The 13675-nt window shown below is 44.4% G+C and overlaps 1 protein-coding gene across 5 annotated transcripts in view; it reads right to left on the minus strand.

Moving 5' to 3' along the window:
* Window positions 1–13675, minus strand: part of SCYL3 (SCY1 like pseudokinase 3) — a 35489-nt gene that overhangs the window by 4004 nt on the left and 17810 nt on the right. For 3 of the 5 annotated variants that reach the window (XM_040986817.1, XM_040986821.1, XM_040986820.1), the window contains 7 exons: window positions 13185–13241; window positions 11510–11612; window positions 9605–9716; window positions 6930–7007; window positions 4675–4814; window positions 4166–4350; window positions 1563–1734 (listed from right to left, as the gene is read on the minus strand). In XM_040986817.1, coding sequence (XP_040842751.1) covers window positions 1563–1734; window positions 4166–4350; window positions 4675–4814; window positions 6930–7007; window positions 9605–9716; window positions 11510–11612; window positions 13185–13241 — 847 coding nt within the window. Of the gene's footprint in view, window positions 1–1547; window positions 1735–4165; window positions 4351–4674; window positions 4815–6929; window positions 7008–9604; window positions 9717–11509; window positions 11613–13184; window positions 13242–13675 lie in introns of all 5 variants that reach the window. The other 2 variants (XM_040986818.1, XM_040986819.1) reach the window with 2 other exon arrangements.

The following is a 13675-nucleotide window of genomic DNA, read 5'->3' on the forward strand; positions in this document are numbered from 1 at the left end:
GTACCATAAGGAAACAACCTGCTTCTACTGCTCCAATTTCTTAAGGGAACAAGGTCATCCAGGTGGCTGGAAGCACTTGTGTGTCTTAGGTACAGAGAACACCTGCCACTCTGTAACTAATTCAATGAACCAGGGTCAGGAATTTGGCACAGTGTTTAAGACCTGGCTTGGGATGCCCTCAACCCACACAGCACACATCTCAGCCCTGGCTCTTCCAATTCCAGTTTCTTGCTAATGTGCCTCCTGGGATGACCCAAGCATTGGGTCCCTGCCACCCACACTGGAAACCTGGACAGAATTACAGGTTCCTCCTAATCCCAGATGATAGAGTCATTCTGGAAGTGAACAGAAGGAGATCTGTGCTTTCCTTTTAAATTTAAAAAACAAAACAAAACAAACAGATTTAGGAGCTTTTGCTAATTCAGCATACAATGCAGGGTGTCTTAACCTTATCTCAAACCCATGTCCCTGGCCCCAGCAAGAGTCTGGCACAACACACAAACCTTTCACTTGCTGGTTGGTATAATTTTTTAAAACAGAACAGAACAAAACCTGGTACTATAACCTATCCAGTCCATCGTGGCTGGAAAGGATATTGCTTCTCCATCGAACTGTTCTAGCTCCTCGGTCACACTGACTGCTTCTATTGAAACCAAAGAAGTGATGAACCCTGTATACCTTTAGGAAGCTAGTGCACTTTAAACATTCTTTGATACTGAAATCAGACAAAAGCCTAACTGGTAAATCTTTTCCAACAACTGATCTCATGCTATCTACTACCTCTCAGTGAGAACCAAATCAGAGATCACAAATTCATCTACTCAAGATTATTCAAAGAAGCAACAACATTATTGCAAAATTTTATGTGACCCAAAATTAAAGTGGTGCCTCACATCAGTAAGAACTTCTGCACTCTTTTGGAAACTGAAAGTAACTCCTAAAATTTCAAACAGGTTTCTGAACCAGCAAGTGAAGGTTCTGGGTACTTGTTCAACATCAGGACTCATACAAGGATCATATACAAAGATATTCACTCCAGCACTGCTTGTAATGATTAAAAACTCAGGAATGGGTGTGTCACTTTTGTGACTAAGGGGATGAATGAACTATATTCAATAAAATACTAGTCAGCTACCAAAATGAATGAGCTGAATATTAATGTATTGATATGGAAATAGATGAAGCTCTAAGAAAATAAACTGTGTATGTTTCATGTTTCTTTCCCTAAACATTGAAAAACACACAAAAAAATCCCCTAGTGTTCACTTTGGCAGCACACATACTAAAAAGCAAATCAAAAACCATATATATATATACACATGTATATATATGTGTGTGTGTAAGTATACATGTGAGCTTTAAAAGACATGAATAGGAACTCTCAACAGCCTATTTAAATTGGTTACCTGATCCAAACTTAAAGGAGTTGAGAAAGAAATGAATTTTTTTCCTCATACTTTTCTGCTTCCATGACTACATCTAATTCTCCTGGCATTACCTTTATCATATTAAAAGTCTGCTAAGATAAAATAGTCTCACAGTATGACGTAGAATGTTCTTACCTTCTGGGCAAAGGTCAATCGTTTTAGTAAAACTGGGGGCGGTGCGTTTGAAGATCTTAGTTCTTTCTCCACCTACAACTACCTCGGGTCCAAGCAGAGAGACCAGAACGGCGAGGCTGTGAAGGGTAATCGCCACGATGGAATCACTGGTGTCTCGCAGGCCCAATAACACCTAGGAGTGAATGAGGTGGTAAGTGCAGACAACCATATCACCTCTTTTTTCCTCACCTGTAAGCAAGTGGGCTGCAATCAGACTGTGACTGTCCAGGTAAATTATGCTTTCTTAGGTGTGTGTCCCGGCTCAGTGGCTCTCAAACCATCTAGAGTAACGGACCCATGTTTATCTTGTAATTTTTAAGATGCAAAAGTAAACACATCAGATACATAGGATTACAGCATGCAATGGCTCGGCCTTTGCTTCCTGCCACACAGCAGAAGCCTGGTGCTCTTCAGGGTACACCCAGCCACTCCTCCATGGCACTCATGACCTGCTGCCCTCGTGTCTGTCTCAGGGGCAGGGCCCTGAAAAGTACCCGTCCCAAAGGGAGGCAGGCAAGACCTCCTGCCCAGTTATACAAAATGCAACTGGAAGAAATTTGTATCAATTTGGTTTGTTTAAAATGAGGACAGTAAACATGAACTTGAGGGGCAAGCATGTTTGGTCATGTGTACATGAAAATAATAAAACAATAAAAACCAATTTTTAGGGAGTTAAAGGAACAACAGGTAGATAAAGAAAAGGAATAAAAAAACCGTAAGGCTGTGAGCTTTGGCTGCTGATTTCCATGTAAGACTTCCTTTAGCTTTAGCTGATCTACACTCAATTTCACTTGCAACTAAAAGCACCTTAACTGAGACCATCACATGCACATGTCGGAACACGAGTAGGTGGCCTGTGAGTACCTGGGGCACCCTCCAGCAGGGGGGACACCAGGGCACCTGCTCCCTGGGAGAAGTGACAGGGCACAAAGGCCATCAGGGAGACTGCTGATAGCTTTACTTTGAGCAATTCTCATTATAGTCAGACCCATTAATCATTTTATTTTACTGATTTAGTTTCTTCACTTACATAATAAAAAATCAAAGGTTTCAAGACAGCTAGTGTGTGAGGCTCCCAAATCCAGCCCTCTTGTATAAACCTGGGCTAAGTATCATTTGAGCAGGCTGCTTTCTCCCTGTGGATAGCCCTGACTAGAAACAGAAGAAATCCACCTCCCTCCTTCCAGAAATCTGTGGAAACATGGCCTGGAAGCCCGGCGGCTTCTGTTGCTCATGGCAGGAGAAGCAGGGGCTTCCCCAGTGTCAACAAAGCCGAACTTGGCAGACATTCCCTCCGGCACTTGATGCAGCCATTCTGGGGCATAGGAGACTGAGACCTCAGCTGACCACAGGAGAAGCAACAGAAGCAAGACACTCACAGTTAACTAGATGATTGTTGCTTAAGGGCAGCAAATTTTCAGGTGAGTTTTTACTCACAAACAGATAACTGAAACTTCTTTCCCATTTAGTATCTCCTCGCAAGCAGGAAGCATGTTTCCCAATGTCACAGGAAAACAAGTCATCTCAGTCTCCAAGTGACTGCAATCTGTTTTGAACAGCATCTTGACAAAATGAACTTCCACACAGAGTATGATCTTTCGAAGAGGTCGGCCACGTAAAGACAGAGAGACACAGCAATAAAGGTCATGTGACAACAGAGGCAAAGACGAACAGTGCAGCGCCTGGCCGAGACATGCCATGGACTTCTGGGAGGCGCCAGAAGCTGCAGAGACAGACTCTCCCCTGGAGCCTTCTGAGGTCTGAACCACAGTCTTACCCACACTTTGGGTCCAGACGTGGGGCCTCCAGAACTGACAGAAGATAAAGTCCTCAATATCAGAGCAGACGTAAGAAAGCAGCACACACCTGGCCCCCACGACGGGCGAACCAGACAGTGCAGTTGCCTCCCTGCTGGCTGTCCAGCTGGACAACCTATTTTCTGACAGTAATTTAATATGACCAATTACAGTTCATGTGTACAAAGCCTTCCAAGCATTCATTTTTCCACAAAAGAATTCATAAACTGATGTCAGTGTTGTGACATAGCATGTTGGGCTTCCAAATGTGATGCTGGTGTCCTGCAGGAGCACAGCTTCCAGTCCGGCACTCCACTTCCAACTCCCTACCAACATGCCTGGGAAAACGGCAGAGGACTGAAGTGTGTGGGCCTTGCATCACATGAGAGACTCGAGGGCGGCCAGGCTCCTAGCCCAAGCCTGGCCCAGCCCTGGCCATTGTAGCCCTTTGGGGGAGTGAATTAGTGGACAGGAGAAATATCCCCCCCCTCTTACCTTTCAAATACATAATTTAAAAAAAATTTTTTAAAATAGCAAACAGAAATATTCTTTCTGCCAAGTATGTTGATTGATTCGGCCATGAGGAAGGGATGGAAACGCAGATTCAAAATCCACCCTTTATTCCAGGAAGTGTTAAGCTGCCTCAAGGTTTTCTAAGCTATGACCTGAATGCCCTCACCCTTCTCTTGCACTCAGCTCTCAGGCTGCCAGCACCACTCTGCCCTCTTCCCTCCCTTCTTCTCAAGTCCCCTGGCCACCAACCCTGACCTGCGGTAAGATGACCTTCTTGAGCTGCTCCTGGGTGAAGTGCTCCACGTAGGCCTCGATGTGGGAGAGCAGCACCATCCGCACGTGCTCCTCATGAACCTCGAAGAGCTGCAGGAGCACGGGGATCACCCGCGACTGGAACAGGGCTGGTGAGAGCAAGCAAGGGGTTTCTCCCTGCGCATCATCTACCCCAAAAATCAGAAAAGGTTGCACATGAAAAAGCAGATTGTTTTCTCACTTAAAATCGTGCTAAGCGCGTTACGTAAACTGAGCCTGTGGCTTCACATATGCTAAGCAGCATTCTGAATACTTAAGCTTTCAACCAAAGGCAAGCTTTTGTTGATCCAAAATTGCTCAAGGTTAAGTGAAAGTTATCACATCAGTGGCCACTAACTAGTCCCCATTTTTAAAACCAGACATTAAACCACATTAGCAATCTACCCTGCTCAAACATGGCTTGGTAATTATCAAACTCCTTAAGTATTAGGAATACTTGGAAAACAACTCACCTTTTTTGGGGCCAAGCAGATGAGGAAGAAAACTTTTCACAGCTACTGGCTCTGCGAACACCAACTGGTTAAGCAAGAGAGGAACCAACCTGGAAGCGATTAATTCCTCTGACAAGCAGCTGACCCTGTCCAGTAGAAATCTGAGAACAAAGAAGAGACCCTGGGAGATTGCTGTGACTGTAAAGCAACCTATTAGTGCACACTAAGCCACATGCAGCCCATCTCCCTCCATCAGCTAGGAAGCTGATCCCTGTGACCTTAGAAAAATACAGAAGATGAGGGACAAGAACAGCTAGTTAACACGCCAACCAAAACCAACAAATGTTTCAACCAGTTATCTCTTCTTCATAGCAGAAGTGTTTCCCCCTCAAAAAGAAGATTTCTTCAATTTAAAAGATACAGGGCATTAGGTTATCTAAAGTGTCCATGTACAACAAAATACGAGTAACCCTTATCGGAAATGCTTAGAACCAGAACTTGATTTGGGAGTTTTGAGGCTTGGGAATATTTGCACAGACCTCATCAATAGAGTACTGCCAATCTGAAATGCTCCCAAAGCAAGGCTTTCTGAGCCCTAACAACGGCTCCCTGCATTTTGAATTTGAAAGCATTCAAGATTTTTATATTAGGGATGCTTAGCTGGCACAAACTTTCGTTAGGAACCTCACTAAATTAAAACAGCGCATTTCCAGACTGTGCTGAGAAGCGCAGACACAGGTATTCAGTGTGATACTGCTTCTAGTCGTCCTTAGCAACGACTTCCTTCTTACACTTTACTGTACCACCTTCACAGGCATGTACCACTCATGACACGGGAGTCTACAGTCTACTCCTTCTCATCTCCTTTCTATTGACCAAGGTCTCCAGTCATTTAAGACTCTCTTCTCTCGGAAGCCCCGCCCACAGTCTCCTGCCCCATGACTGCAGCTTCAGCTGCTTCCGCCAGGCTTCCTCTGACACCTTGCCCTAGTCCATAACCATGCCTGCTTCTCCTCGGGCCTTAAGACGCCCCTCCTGGACTCCCTTCTGTAGTATGTGTACTGCCGAGGCGAGCACTCGCCTTCCTTAGCAATGTTTCCATCTCCAATTTTTTAAGAATAGCTTTCGCATCATGCCTACTTTTTCATGCACTTCATGCAGTTCTCAACCCACTGCAATCTCTCTGCTAAAACAGCTCCTGCCGAGACCAGATCAGCAGCGCCTTCTTGAAGCTTTAGGACAGGCGTTTAGTGACTCCTGAGCTTGCTGAAATTCCCTACTTCTCTGGGAGTATCACAGCCTTCCTGTCTGTGTCTCTCTGAAATTCTAGCCAAAGCTGTTTTGTTTCATTCATCAACTACTTCTCCCCTCTTAACCACTTACCAGATTTGAAGCCATAATTTGGACGGTTTTTTCATGCTACCCACATTTCCTAAGAAAACATCTCCACCTGTAAGTTGGTGACACCTTAAGATTCGCTTCTAACTCATCAGTTTAAAACTTCTTTCCTAATCTTTAGGGCTGTCTGGCCAACTGCCCTTGTACAAAGCTATCTGAAATCCCATGGCCCATGGATGTCGAACTAACACAGCCGACACTGATGAGATCCATGCTTCCCCCATAGGTACACCCATCCAGTAAGGCTGTGACCATTAGCTCTTGCTTCAACGTCTCCTTCAGTGCCACCATCACCGTCCTGGGTGTGGTCTCATGGCTACTGCTGGATTAGCACATTCTACTAACAAAGCTGAGAGTCTGTATCATTTAAACCTGTCTTTCCCACATGCAACCTGGTGATTCATCTAAAGGGAGATGTGCCCTCACCACTCGCTGGGGCTGCAATGCCTGAAGCACAGTGCTTTCCCGGGGTCAGTCCTCCTCACTGCCACATGCAAGGGCAGCCCTCGCCGGGCTTGTCCTGGGACGTACTCTCAGCACAGCCTGACTCTTCAGTACTCCCCACCAAAGTCACACTGCGTTTGCTTTTGCACAATTTTTTTTTTTTCATTTTGCCCTTCTGCAAATCTTTTTCACATAACTATTTCCTCACCAGCTTAGGTTCCCAGGAATGCCTCTGAAAGGCCTGCTTCCAGAATCACCCTCCTACACAGGTCTTCGTCCCTAACCAGAATTGTCTAACCCAGGGCCCGCAGAAAGCCTGCCACACAGGAACGGTTCAAATGTGGTGACAGAAACCAAGTGTCTCAGCAACAGCTAGATATTATACGGAGTTAATTCGTGTTTCTAGACGTAAGGTCCTAACTTTCTGAACTTACTTGAAGAATTCAGTTTTCTCCTCTTCACTCTTCAATGTTAGACTTTTCAAGAAATTCACAACTTCTAGAAAATCATTTCTAAATGTCCAAAAGAAAAAGGCAGGATAACAGATTAAGTATGGCAAGCACTGAAGCCATACTCACAGACCACATCTTTACAATTTTCAACAAAGCGTTCTTCTGTGCCATTGAAAAGACTCAAATACAGGGGTTGGTGCTGCAGCCTGGCAGGCTAACACTGGGGGCACTGGCATCCATATGGGTGCCAGTTCAGTCCAGCGTCTCCCCGCTGGCACTTGGGAAGGCAGCAGAGGAAGGCCCAGGTGCTTGGGCACCTGCCAGCCATGGGAGAGGCTTACAGGAAGCTCCTGGCTCCAGCCTGGCCCAGCCCTGTATTGTACACATTGAAAAGTGAACTGGCAGATGGAAAATATCTCTCTCGAGTTAAAAAAGTGAAGAAATATTTTCAGAGAGAATAAATATTTGAGGAAATCTAACATCTATTTTAAAAAGCCAATATAATTAAGATGTTTAAGAGACAAATACTACCCAACAAGCTTACAGGGAACCTGACAGTGTAAGAATATCAAAAGTTTCTATAAAGAATAAATATAAGTTAAAGTTACACACATACTAACATGCTTTACAGTTTTAATAGTTGTTATATCTTCCAGATTTTTACTTGTTCTACAATTGTGTTATCAAATAAAACATCATGAGGAATTGACATTTCTATGACAGAATGATTGCTGCTTCTCCTTTGCTGATGTAAAAACTATTCAAGGGGGTGGGAAATGACTTTCCGTATACAAAGTCACAGGAATCTTTGCGGTAAGTTACCCGGCCATTCCCCTGCAGCCTGAGAGGAGTGGTCTGAGAGCAGAGTCCCAGGGGGTGGGTGACCTGCTGTGCTCCATGGGAGCGCCGCTCCCCTCCGCCCATCAGAGCGCTGTGCACAGCCCGGGCTCCGGTCTCAACCTCCTTCCTCACCGGCTCTGTAGTGGTGAAACCACACAGATGCTTTAACTTATACTTAATCAAAAGGCACGAGCTGCCTCCACAGGGGACACAGGGGCCCTGACTCCTGTTTTCTCTGGGGGAAATTTTTACCTCAACATGTTAAGACGGAAGTTGAGGAAAACAGGATTGGCATGCTTTTAGCATTCTTCTTGCAGTTCTTAAAATGCAACTCTTTATTTTTTCAAAGATTTATTTATTTTTAGTGCAAAGTCATATATATATATATATATATATAGAGAGAGAGAGAGAGAGAGAGAGAGAGGGAGAGAGAGAAAGGAGGAGACAGAGAGGAAGATCTGTTCAATGGTTCACTCCCCAAGTGAGCCACAATGGCCAGAGCTGTACAGATCCAAAGCCAGGACCCAGGAGTTTCTTCTGGGTCTCCCACATGGGTGCAGGGTCCAAAGGCTTTGGGCCGTCCTCAACTGTTTTCCCAGGCCACAAGCAGGGAGCTGGATGGGAAGCGGGGCCGCCGGGATTAGAAGCAGCGCCCATATGGGATCCCGGAGCATTCAAGGCGAGGACTTTATCTGCTAGGCCACCGTGCTGGGCCCAAAATGCAACTCTTGATAAAGGACTCATATGATTCATAGTGACCAGAAAATCTATAAATAGTTACCGTTAAGGTAAATCCTGAGAAAAAAATAATCATCATCCAAAAAGCACAAGAAAATATCTTGGTTAGAAGACAGAGAGCATACAGGTTTTGTCAATTAAAGTAATGTTTAAAACTTTTAAGGGAAAAGGATTTGAACAGTTTCTTTGACACATGTCAAAAATAACTCCAGCATTTATAAATATGACTTACTTAATATTAATAATTCACCGATGCACTATGTTATCTTTAAGCTTCCCCCTTTCATAAATGATGTTTACTACTGGCTCTCGTTTTTCCAACTGCAATCGTATAAGAATATTTAGTCTCAAAACTAATATAAGGGGCCCCACACGGTAGACTAGAGGCAAAAGTCCCCGTCTTGCATGCGCCTGGATCCCATATGGGTGCTGGTCGTATTCCAGCTGCTCCACTTCCCTTCTCATTCCCTGGCCTGGGAAAATAGTTGACGATGGTCCAAAGCTTTGGAACCCTGCATCCACAGGGGAGAGCCAGAAAAAGTTTCTGGTTCCTGGCTTTGGATCAGATCAGCTCCAGCCTTTGTGGCCACTTGGGGAGTGAACCAGCAGATGGAAGATCTTTCTCTCTGTCTCTCCTTCTCTCTGTCAATCTCACTTTGCAGTAAAAAGGAATACATCTTAAAAAAAAAAAAAAGACCCTAATATAAGGTTGGCTTTGTTAGCAAGAACTGAACGCGGAACTAACCTGTGCATAAGTTCTGCAGTCATGCAAATAAAAATGAGAGCACATAATTAAAGTTAGCCTTGCACAGAGGTTCACAAAGATCTCTGATTCCCAGAAAGTATTAGGTTATATTGTGCCTCTCCCTCTAAACCAACTTTGCTTTTCCATCATGTATTACTAAATGAAGAAAAAACAGGTTTTTTTGCCTGAGGGAAAAAAGAAGCATTCCCTCCTCCCCTCCCAACAAGAAAAAACAAAAATCCAACAATAACACATTCACATGGAAAACATAATGGCAGTGTGCATGACAGCAGACCTGGTGGGAAGCAGCCAGCGGAGCACACACCGCCCTCACCTGAAGAAGTCATGGGACAGTAAGGTGCAGAGGGCTGGCCGACACTTTGGGATGGGATTCAGCAAAGCTGAGTGTAAGGTCTGTTGGAAGCTGGAGAGAACATCCGCTGAAACTGAAATCCAGAGCTACAGTTAGTTTCCAATGCCTTCTGCCTCTTTTCAGGACCTTTAAAGCTGGAGACTGATGAGAGCAAAAAACCACCTGTAAAAGCCCAAACAAACAGAGCCCTGGCTGTTGCCGAACAGCTTCACGCTTGCCTTAGATCAGATGCCCTGCCAGGTGTGGAAGGCTGTCCTTCCACCAAGTCCCACTCACCCTCACTGCCACCCCTTCCGTGTCCCGATTCTCTGACTGCTGATCCCAGCTTAGGCCAAAAAGAGGTGCAGTGTGGGGCATATATACCGGTGTTTCTCAACCAAGCTTTCTCACCCACAGAAGACTTAATTGAATTGGCTACTAAAAATTCTTTCAAGTATGGTAGACACTGTAGGACCACTGCAGAAGCATAGGGGCAGACGGTACAGAACTATACCATCTGCCTTAGGGTTTAAGTGTTTGTGCTCAGGCTGCGAAAATGTATAGCTTCTAGCTCAACAGCACGCCTAATATCAGACGCTACAAGATTGGTAGGAGAAACTGTATGAGAACAGCACAAAGCTTCGTAAGGGGAGACATAAGCCAGTAGGGGGTCTAGCAGGCTATGCACTTCAAAAAACATCACCAGGATCCAAGGACAGTGGTGAAGCAGGCTGCTAAGCAAGCAATTACAGAACACAAGGGATTTCCTAGTCTAGGTTTGAAAAATTGAGTCTTTGAAAAAATAAGCATTGAGATTCAATTAGAGGGACCTGGTGGCTCAATCTTTGCCTTGCATCCACCAGGATCCCATATGGGCACCAGTTCCTATCCTGTCTGCTCCACTTCCCATCCAGCTCCCTGCCTGTGGCCTAGGAAAACATTAGAGGATGGCCCAAAGCCTTGGGACTCTGGACCCACGTGGGAGACCTAGAAGAGCTCCTGGCTTTGGATCGGTGCAGCTCTGGTCATTGCGGTCACTTGGGGACTGAATCAGCAGATGGAAGATATTCCTCTCTGTATCTCCTTTTCTCTGTTTATCTGCCTTTACAATAATAAAAAAAAAAAAAATCTTTATATGTGTATGTATTCATTTAGAAATGAAAAATGTTGAACGTCAATCTATTGTTCAGATTATATAAAAGCTTTACCAAAGGTGTTGGAACATTTAGAAAATAATTTGAGTGTTCCCCAAAGACCTTTAAGCCCTTGATCTTCAGAGTTCTGTTAACAGATTAGGAATAAAACTTATTTGAATTACGGTACCTAAAGCTGAGGGCTTAGGAAATGATGATATTACATTAGGGTGGAGCCCTTATGATGAAACTGGATACGATGAGACACAGGTGTGAGGGCAAAGTTGCTCCCTGTCTCTGCTTCCTGCTCATTATTCGATTCTCCCTTCAGTGTGTCTCACCATCCAGCACCTGACCAGATACTGGGGCCATCTAATCACTGCGAGCCTCTACAGTCACAAGCCCAGACCGGCCTTCTTCCTTTCCAAGTGGCTCCTCTCAAATGCTTTAGCTGTAACAATGGAAAGCTGACATTCCTTTACTTACTGGCAGGCTTGATAAAGAATATAGTCTTTAGGCCATACTATTTTCAGTTAGAAAGCTCATCAAGGTGATATTGACAGTGACAGTTCAAAGTGCTTCCTACAATCCTTTTCACTGCTCAAACTACTGACTCCCATCGCTGCTTTTCTCACTGATGTTGGTGTCTTTACAGTGACCACAGACTACAGACCTTCGAGTCCCACACAGCACACACCATGGACCGTTCTCCTCCTACTCATTCTACGGATGCAGTAACGTAATTCCAACTCACCCTGTTCGTTTAAGATTGTCAGCAAACTTTCCACCAATATTCCAAATGAATAGGCATCCCGTGCATGCCCATGAGACTCTGGAAGAGTTGTGAACTCTGGACACTAAAATAATAAAGACCATTAAAACGAGAGGATTTGCTTTAGCAGCCAAAGCCATTTTTGTTCTGAAACAATTTTCCCCTGTGGTTGCATTTGTTCGCAATACCACATATTAAGTTAAAGGCCATTAAAGCTATTAGTGCACTATATCTGATAAATACATATAAATATGCACACTATTATGTGCCAATTAAGATAACATAACTCAAAAATTAAACCACTAATCAGTGAATGAACTGATCAAAGATTTTAAAGTATCCATTATAGATTTTAAAAGTCAGAATAAAATATCTCTAAGTACAACTCAAAAGTAACAATTTCCCTTTCATCATAAGCCAGTATACATGCATATATAAAACCACACAAAATGGAAACAAGTGTCATAAAAACAACACCAAGCCTTACAATCTAAGATGCCAAATTTTATCTTTTACTACTCCCTCTGTTTCTTTGTTTTTCAAAATCCTGGTCTAGACCCTTAAATTACTTAAGATCTACCAATTGTCAGTTTGAAATACACTCAGTTATGGACCAGTGCGGTAGCCCAGTGGCTAAAGTCCTCGCCTTGCATGCACTAGGATCCCATATGGATGTCAGTCTGTGTCCTAGCGGACCTGCTTCCCACCCAGCTCCCTGCCTGTGGCCTGGGAGAGCAGTTAAGGATGGCCCAAAACCTTGGGACCCTGCACCCGTGTGGATGACCCGGAGGATGCTCCTGGCTTCGGACTGGCTCAGCTCCGGCCATTGTGGCCACTTGGGGAATGAATTTAGCAGATGAAAAGATCTACCTCTCTGTCTCTCCTCTGTGTACATCTGACTTTCCAATAAAAAATAAGGAAATACACTTAGTTACATAAAAACTACTGATTTGGGGCTCATATTGTTGTGTGGCAGGCTAAGCCCCTGTTCGGAATGCCGGCATCCCGTATCAGTGTGCCATTTTGAGTCCCAGCTACTCTGCTATTGATCCAGTTCCCGGCTAACATGGCTCAGAAGCAGACAACGATGGCTGAAGTACTTGAGTTTCTGCCACACCAGTGTCAGAACTAGACAGAGCTTCTGGCTCCTGGCTTCAGCCTAACCCAGCTTCAGCATTACAGTCCTTTGGAGAGGAATGCAGGCCAGTTACTTGACCTATCACCGCTGCCCTCAGGGTCTGCATTTGAGGGAAGTGAAAATTAGGAGCTGGCACGGATATAGGAAGTGTAGGTCATCCCATTTGGCTACTACTAGGCCAGATGCCCACTCCTCATCTTGGCAAGCTAGGCAGATGAACAGCTTGTGTAAAGAACTAGCAAAGACCAGTGAAGCTTTCTTAATTACTATGATTCTCAGCTACGTCCAAGGACCTACCATCAACTGGGTCTGATACCCCCCGCACACTGAGCCCCGTCTGCTGTTAAGCAGTATCAGAAGTGCCGAGCCAGTGTAAACTGGCACCATCATGTAAGGATAATATTCATCTTAGACACTTTCATAGTGACAGGAACTGGAAGGTGCCTCCAACTCCCAGAGGAAGGCAATGCAGAAGAAAGCTTTGTTAAAGAGTCTTCATGGCATTTGACAGCATCTTACCATCTCTTCAGGAGGGATAGATGTTGGGTCTCTTACTGAATGAATAGTCTTCAGAAACTAGAGAAATAAATGAAGGAAAATAATTCATACACATGTTTGGTGAACCAACCTCTAATTTCAAGTTATAAAAGCAATGCCCAACAGAAATTGAGGCAATGAAACCTTCAATGTCATGTTAAATAGGTGAATTTTATATTTGCCTCATGAAAAAAATGTAAAATAGTAGCTGACAGAGTTTAAGGCTCAGTAGCAAATTCCAGTTGGAGGGACGGCCTCTATGGAAGCAGCCACACACCTGATTTCCTTACATGGAAAGCAAGACCACTTCTTTCTCTCCCATCATAGATACTAACAATAAAAATGCTTTTCCAGCCCCGAGCAAGCTTATCGTTTATCTTCTTCCTAATCAAGTATTTCTAAGCTCTTATTGCCACATGACACACGGTTAAGGACTTGAGGAGCCAGAGAGGAACACAGCAGCCACAGCACAA

The sequence above is a fragment of the Ochotona curzoniae genome, unplaced genomic scaffold, assembly GCF_017591425.1.
Source record: "Ochotona curzoniae isolate NIBS_2020 unplaced genomic scaffold, NIBS_Ocur_1.0 contig_4558, whole genome shotgun sequence".
Classification (NCBI taxonomy): domain Eukaryota; kingdom Metazoa; phylum Chordata; class Mammalia; order Lagomorpha; family Ochotonidae; genus Ochotona; species Ochotona curzoniae.